This window comes from Mytilus californianus, unplaced genomic scaffold (genome assembly GCF_021869535.1).
Source record: "Mytilus californianus isolate M0D057914Y unplaced genomic scaffold, xbMytCali1.0.p SCAF_1, whole genome shotgun sequence".
NCBI classification, from domain to species: domain Eukaryota; kingdom Metazoa; phylum Mollusca; class Bivalvia; order Mytilida; family Mytilidae; genus Mytilus; species Mytilus californianus.
The window spans coordinates 102,196,903-102,205,384 of record NW_026262581.1 but is presented as its reverse complement, the minus strand read 5'-3'; the positions used below and the strand labels follow the sequence as shown (position 1 = coordinate 102,205,384).

Below are 8,482 nucleotides of genomic sequence, written 5' to 3'. Positions count from 1 at the left end.
CATAATAGCATAATCAGAGCAAGACAATTTGACGCCGTAAATTATTTACCACTGAAGGACTGAGATCGAGCGAATCACACGTTGATTAATATAAAAAATAAAGAAGCAGATAGAAAAAAGGGTATAAAAACTTCATAAATAATTCATATTTTTCAAATTTTTACATATGATGAGAGTAAGCTACAAATAATGTTTCAGATTCGCAAAACTTGCCCCTATTTTGCTATGTTTTACTATTACTATTACCACTACTATTATTTATTTATCGATCTTCATTAAATTTGTATACTATAAACACATAACAACGTACTTACCATTACCACCTTGAGGAAAATACGTTGGAATATTATTTTTTGTCTTTGAAAGTGCACCATTAATAGTTTGTTGACCCACATTTTGTGCTTGGAGTGTCGATGGAACGTTTGTTTTCAATGGTCTTAGACTGTTTCCCTGCATAGTCTTCCATCCGGATCGTTGTATTGTGGTACCAAGATTTATTCCCTGGTGTGTTGTCGTTCTGATAAACATATTACCATTGTTTAATATCTGACTGTTTTTTGTTCCTCCACTACTAAGACGGGACTTCACAGTTGGTTTTCCATTTATTGTAATGCTAACTGGTGATCGTGATTTATTTGACGAACGACCCTGAATCGGTTTTGCAGTTGTTCTGTGTTTCCTATGTGATGTAGTGTGTACTTTTGGTGTTTTGGAAGTTGATTTCAGTTGTTGTTTTAGGATGGTCGGTTTATTTATCAATTTTGTTATCGTATTAACGGGAAGTAATTTTGTAATCGAAGCTGTCGACGCTTTAGGAACATTCCTTTGGGTACTTGCTGCTTTGGTTCTTGGTGTTTTCGACTTAGTTGTTGATACAATTAGTCTGGTTTTTGGAGTAGCAACTTTGGTTATAGGTTTTACAGTTTTAGTTGATGATGTCGATTTAGTCGTTGGTGTAGTCGGTTTGGGTGTAGTTGTCGGTTTAGGTGTAGTCGTCGGTTTGGGTGTAGTCGTCGGTTTAGGTGTAGTAGTTGGTTTGGTTGTAGAAGCAGTTGTCGTTTTTGTTGTTGTAGTCATCTTGGTTGTTGCTGTTGTCGTTGGTTTAGGAGTTGTAGTCGTCGGTTTAGTTGTTGGCGCAATTGTTGTAGTTGTAGCTTTTGTTCTTGGTACAAATTTAGTTGTTGGCGCAACTAAAATATAAGATATATTATCACAGTGAATAACATGTTATTGTTATCAACATCAATATCAAGATTTTTTTGTTTGCCAATCAATATTGATAATAATAATAATGATAATGCGGGAGGTATAGCACTTGTTTAAATATATAAATGATGGCCGGTAAAGTAAGAAAAATGTGCCCAGGAAAGGTTATCGAATGTTACCTTATGTTGCACGTTTAACATCCAAATAAGCTTGTCGGTCTAGTACAAAGTATGTTATTAATCATAAACAATTAACAATAAACAACCCTAAATATGCATGCAATATTTGCAACTGGACGATAAGGATTGTCAATGTTGAAATTCAAAACAAAAAATTTAAATGGCGTTTTCAAATAAATACTTCTAATTATTGATTAATAATTCAAATGCTTTATTTTGGAATATAGTTAAAATGAAATATTTCGGGCAAAGGCTTTTGCTGGTTGATGATAAATCAAAACAGCTGTTGTGCATAGTATGCTTTAGACACGTCAATCAATTGTGTGTTTACGTCATTCGGCGGAGATTAGCAAATGTCTGCATCCTGACAGCGCTAATGTAAATAATAATTGCAGTACATTCCAAAGCAGAAATTTAAACATTGTAGTCTTGTCGTAATGAGTCCTTTACGGATTTAAGAATTTGTCTTAGGTTTCAAGATATAGTTTAAATATTAAATATGTTGATTGATTGATGATTGCTTTACGTCCAGTAAACATAATACAATAGGAGAGTTCTACGAGGAAGGTGGGCCGAAATGGAATAAAGTCGCCTCGGTTAAGGAAATTTTGCACCTCCGTCGTATCGTTCTACATTAGTATAAGTGTGTTTACTATGTGGCTTTATTTCATTTCTTAGATTTGAAATAAAAAGACACGAAGCGTGTAACATGTGTAAAAAACATTCATCCTGTATGCAGAAGTTTACTAACTAAATTATTCACAAAAACCTTACTTTAATAACTGGTTGAATACTGATTGCAATATTCACTCGCAAGCAGACAACTAATATGACCCGACAATGTAACTATTTCCTGCTTCGCATATATCGCCTCTTAAACAATGTCCGTCATGTTTTTGAGAAGCACATGTCAAGCAAGAAACATAACAAAACCGGTATCAACATTCGATGAACGATAGTTGATACGTGGTATCAGTTACAGGACTGAAATTATCTAGTAAATACACTGCCAATACGTGATATTAGCAGTGGTATTAGAGAAATATCTTGGAACCGAAAACCTAAAACCAATGATGGAGAGCTGATGCAGCATTTATAAACAAAAAAAGAGTTGTAAATTTGAAATATAAGGAATTAATGTTCTTCCTCAACAGTATTATAACTAAAACAAATTTAACAATTCATAACTCTTGTTCATTTGAACCTACCTTGATCACAACAAACACCAGAATATTTATGGAAACAATCGCATTTATTTTGAATATCATTGTATGTTCCGTTGTTACATATTCCACATTTTCTGTCTTCTTGTATTTGATTTGAATTTATTTTACAATAATTTAAACATCGTCCTAAACCAAATGGTACGATAACATTCGGATCACAGCACACGGGTTTATTTCTCCATTGAGTTCCAGTTCCACACTTTGCGGTACATGATGACCATGATTGCCAAGGCTGGATGTCACAAAAACGATATTTTCCATGGCACAAAAATTCAGAAGTCACAAGATGCAATATAGAAAGTAACAGATAAAAAATAGCATATCGTGACATTACTGTTGATAATGTCCTTACTAAACTTTATAGTCACTTGATAGTATTAAATATATGGTCATTCTCAAGCTCACTAGAACAGTTGTTCTAACTTTTCCTTTCACGAAAAATTATTATATTAAAGGTCCTTTTATCTGTCAACGCATAGTTGTGTATCTTTATTTAAATGAAATAAAATCTAATAGATAAATTGCGTAAGTAATTTTAGAAAATGTGATTGTGTTGTTTATGTATAATATGCCTGCATAAAAATTAGGTGGCATGCGTTTATTTGACATTGACTTAAGTATCATTAAGGTGACTCAATTACCATTAACACGTCGCGTGTTACAAATCAATACATCTGCTGAACAACCCTCCTCGTCATATCTTTCACTTTATGATTGTTATGAGTATCACTTTCCTATGGGTTATAACAAGGTTTTGTTTGACTATTTTCCACAGAATAATTCATTGGTACAACGCAAACCTTGCAAAAACTACTTGCGGCATCACATATAATGGTGACTAACATTTCAATAAGGATAAAGATTATATGGGTTTCAACATCTGTTTCTTCTATTGTAATCAAGATGTTTGTCTTATTTTGGCTAATAAACGTCCAATGACAAATATTACAAATACATGTATACAATTGGCTATAATGAATGCAATTTGCTTTATTCTATACCGTCACATTGAGTTATAAAAAAAAACCATTGTATTTGTAAAGGGCTGGTTCACAGGATAACTTGTACCCTACTATGTCATACTGTTATGTTCACGCCCACCAGTCCTTGTCCCTTCTTTCATTAATATCACGTGCTTAATCATGAAGCAAACACAGTTGAACAGATTTGTTTTCAATGTAGTAGCCCAGCCACTGCCTATCACATTCTAGAATGCTACAACGGGAAAACCTGGTAGCCAAGCTAAGAAATGCAAACTAATTTTCGTACTGATTTATTGTAAGTAATGGTCATCGCTTGAAAAGAACTATAAGTATAAGTAAATGTTTCTAGTGTAGATATAAAACCTAATAAATCATTGTGTATTCAAATTAAAAATATATCATCAATACATTTAACATCAAGTTATACATCGAAACTTTATTGAGAATAATTTATATAACGAAATAAAAAAAAACAATTAGAGTCTTCAAATCTAGGTTAAAGTACAAATTATAGTATAATAAAAGCATGATTTGAGGTATGGTATACATTTGCCGACTGATGAAAAATTTGTCTGCAAATGAAAGCAAAGGCTAAATATATTCCGACAGGTTTGAGGTTTGATATTAGAATTAAAATTTATATTATGAATATTTTTGTTGTTAGACATATCTAAATGTCGGGTACATATCAATGAGACAGGAACTTAGTAACACAATAAGAAAACGAAGGCAATAAATGATATCTAAAAACAAATTTGTGTCGCGACTATACATGCATGTTAATGTTTTAAATCATCTAGGGTCGAGAAAACTAGTGTTAAATATAACTTGTCATTGATCTGTAAAAGAGAGGCGAAATATACCAGAGAGTCTGACAACGCAATGGCTAAAAAAGAAAAAGACCAACAGACAAACAGACAAACAATAGTACACAAAACACAACATAGAAAACTAAAGACTGAGCAACATGAACCCCACCAAAAACTGGGGGTGATCTCAGGTGCTCCTGGAAGATCCTGCTCCACATGTGGCACCCGTCGTGTTGCTCATGTTAGTACAAATCCGGTAATAAGTCTAATTCGGTAGGTTACATTCGGGTAACTGGCCCTTAATTCTGTAAAAAAAGAAAAAGCAACAACGAACAAAACAAAAACACTAACAACCCATACCCCCACCCCACCCTAAGTAAACAGAAATTTATCATAAAAGCAATCGCACATGCGTTTCCTGACTCAAGGCGAGTGAACGAATCTGTGTAAAACTAGTTGTTTCCTTCTATGCCTCTCCTTTTTTTCAATTTTGGTCAATGGAATAGCGAAGTAATAAACAATAACGTACAATGAAACAAGATCAGATACAAGGTTAACAATATTAAAAAAATACCGCAAAAAAAGTGAGGCTCAAAGAACTAAATGAATGAAATAAAAAGAAAGAAGTATGCAATATTGCATTATCTAATTGGTAGTTGTATTTCTGAGTAGATTTCATACAGCAACGGTAAGTTAACAAAGCATGAAATTATCTTGTCCAGTTTACAAAGAAATTTGTACAAAATACAACAGAGATAACAAACAAAAGAAACTATATAAATGCTTGGATTGAAATGAATCTAAAAAAATCATGAAATATCATTCAACGACTACAGTAAAGATATATCCTTTATCGAAAAGTGTATTTAGTCTGATGAATTAAAGCGTGATAATTTCTACATTTTTTGTTCGCAGAAAATCTAGATGTAAATACTTTCTCTCTCTGAATAAATGATATAAAAAGTTACTTCATTACTGTTGAAACACATGGTTTGATTCACGGGCATTTTACTTGTACTCTTGGTTTATTTGCATTGGAATGGAAGTACAACATATTTAAAAATCTACAGCAGATTATTAAATAACCTGCAGATAAGGTCAGAATAAGGTTATAAAATTGTATAGATATTGCAATATAATGCAAATACTTCACATAATATACAATTCATATATTAATATATATCTTGTTCAAATCAAAATCAAGGAAGCACGTGAAATAATTTCGTAGCACATATCTTGTAATCTAGAAGTAATACCACTGACAATTGCAAATTCATATTGAGAAATGTCACGTTCAACATGCCGTTTGAAACAACTTTAGACAATAAGAAATTATAATAAATAAATGTTATTGAAAATATAATAAGCTCCTAAACCTTTTAATTATGTAACACATCAATGACACTTGAAAACCTAATAAAATAATGAATACAGTCGTGTGGTGTAATATAAGAGAACAAGTGGGAAAATAGTGCGGGGAGTTAACTAGTACTCAGTGCGCAAGACTTGTACTGAAGTTTGGATTTTTTTATGAACAAAACATCAAAAGCAGTTGATAGGAAATGTTTTTTGTTTAGTTTTATTTGATTATTTTTTTTGATTTTTTTTTCTTGTGAATTGATATTTATCTAAAGTTTCTTTTTTTTTCTTTCAGCCTATCATTCTGTAAAAAAACAAATCAGAAATTAAATCCCGAAATAATTCATAGCCTTGAAATATGTCTATACAATGAATTTGTTTATGAAAAATTAAAAAACCATGCACCCATCATACAATCAAACACGATAGTGCTGGGAACAGAAGACGACTTGACGTTTATTAGTTATATCTAAAATTTCCAATTATATTCGAATATTTGGAAGAATCAAATCAGAAAATTTCTAAAGAACGTACATATATGATATTTAAGGTTGTGTTTGAAACCTAATCTTGACAAAAAAGGGCGAAAGATACTAATGGTAAATTCAAAACTAATAAGTTCGAAGAGGAAATTGCAACGCCGTGGCAAAAAAAACGACTAACGATGAAAAGACAAACAAGACCGCAAAATACTACATAGAAAACTAAAGACTTAGCACCACGAGCACGGGGCTGATATCATATGCTCCAAAAACGGTAAGCAAAAAACACGAATGATCTCATTATAATCTGTCACAAATGAGATGTGGAATTAATATAATCACTGCGATCGAGGCTAGGAAAATGTGAGTGAGCCTCCAGAACAGATAATGTATATTGTGCAACGCCAGTTGTTTCGAAACTGAACATCATTTGTCCCCTTTATTGAAATAGTTGCAGTAATACATTTGTTTGATTTTTAAGGACCAAAAAACTTCGCAATATAAAATGATACATAATAAATGGGTTCCTGGTAACTTTTCGCACGAAACAATTACGAAATACAGTTGAGATAGTTTTGAAAAAGATATCAGAAACTTTATCAGCGAAGAACTTTTTGACATCGCTGCATATATTTATTCAACATATCATTCATAATGATATATATATTGCAAATTTGAGAAATATTAAAGCAAATATCCGTAAAAATATAAATATTGCAGGATACACTTTAAAATTATACGTCCGAGGGGCGGTAGTACTTTTAACGAAATATTGGTCTGCTGTGTATACTTATTTAACATATCATTCATAATGATATATATATTGCAAATTTGAGAAATATTAAAGCAAATATCCGTAAAAATATAAATATTGCAGGATACACTTTAAAATTATACGTCCGAGGGGCGGTAGTACTTTTAACGAAATATTGGTCTGCTGTGTATACTTTACGTAACCAAATAAAAAAATAAACCTACTTAGCACTTACTTATTATCTTATTGCTTAATTGTAGATAAGATCAGCCAGCTCTAAGAGATATGGCCAATGTTTCCTAAAATTATTTTACTCGCAAAGTCAAATCGAAAAGTTGGAATTTAGATATCAACGCGTCTAAATTAACACTTAAACGATTTACAACAGTATCGTATACAATTAGAAAATTAAACTTTATTCAGTCCCGTGTATTGTATCTCGATTGTTATACAATACATTGTAAATTTGTTTCATGATTTAAAAAATTAACAACAACAAATTATAAAAGGATACCCAGAACCAACATGAATTTGTATCTGAAAACGACATGTACAAGGGTTAAAAAATAGGTGGAAGATAAAGAGAACGAACTCCAAGTTATAAAAATAAGAAGATGTGGTATGAACTCTCCACAAGAGACTAAATGACACAGAAAATAACAACTATCACCGTGCGGCCTTCAACAATGAGTAAAACCCATACCGCATAGCCAAGTTAGTTCTTTTTTTCTTGTCTTTAATTTTAAGCTATATGTGATTGTTACAGTTCATAAAAAAAATACTGACATCATTAAATCCAAAAACACTATGACAACATGGACATGTGATCTAGAAAATTCATACACATATTTAAATTTCAAAGTTATTATGTCAATCAAATAAGGAATTAACAATACAAATCAAACAACAATCATATCGTATAACAACAATCATATTGTATAACAACAATCATATCGTATAACAACAATCATATCGTATAACAACAATCATATCGTATAACAACAATCATATCGTACAACAACAATCATATCGTATTATCTAAAACGATAAACTCTGATATATTCTTCACTGATAATTTAAATCGAGAGAATTGGTACTTGAAAGATGTTCGTTGCGGTATATATCACGAACGAAACTTAAAATGACTCCTAATAAATATATTCCTTAAAAATAAGAACAATAAATACCTTCATTCATATTAAAACATTAATATTATAAACATGCACACAAAGAGAAAATTGTAGTGCGATAATTTAAAATAAAAAACAAAGGTAAAAAAATAATACATCTGTTAAAAATTTTGTTAGTCGACCTTGAAACACTTTTTTCAAATGCACATCTGAATTTCCAATAAAAAATATTCAACTCTCAGACAACCATCATATATACATTATGTGTTGCCGTTTGCTTGTATATTTTTTTTTCACCATTTTAAAGACAAATTTCTCTTGCTTGGGACACTCATTGACTTCTGTTTTTTTTTT

General features: G+C 31.5%; 1 protein-coding gene across 1 annotated transcript; it reads right to left on the bottom strand.

Moving 5' to 3' along the window:
- Positions 1-373: 373 nt before the first annotated feature.
- Positions 374-8,195, bottom strand: LOC127738510 (adipocyte plasma membrane-associated protein Hemomucin-like). The gene is made up of 3 exons (XM_052249803.1): positions 8,186-8,195; positions 922-1,190; positions 374-517 (listed from the first exon to the last, which is right to left on the bottom strand). The coding sequence occupies exons 1-3, from the start codon at positions 8,193-8,195 to the stop codon at positions 374-376; spliced, it is 423 nt and encodes a 140-aa protein (XP_052105763.1).
- Positions 8,196-8,482: the final 287 nt, after the last annotated feature.

What these genes read in the sequence shown, in the direction of transcription:
- LOC127738510 (XM_052249803.1), bottom strand. An exon ending in CGACATCATCAACTAAAACT is followed by an intron (nt 518 to 921) that starts GTAAAACCTATA and finishes TATGTTTATCAG; the next exon opens with AACGACAACACACCAGGGAA.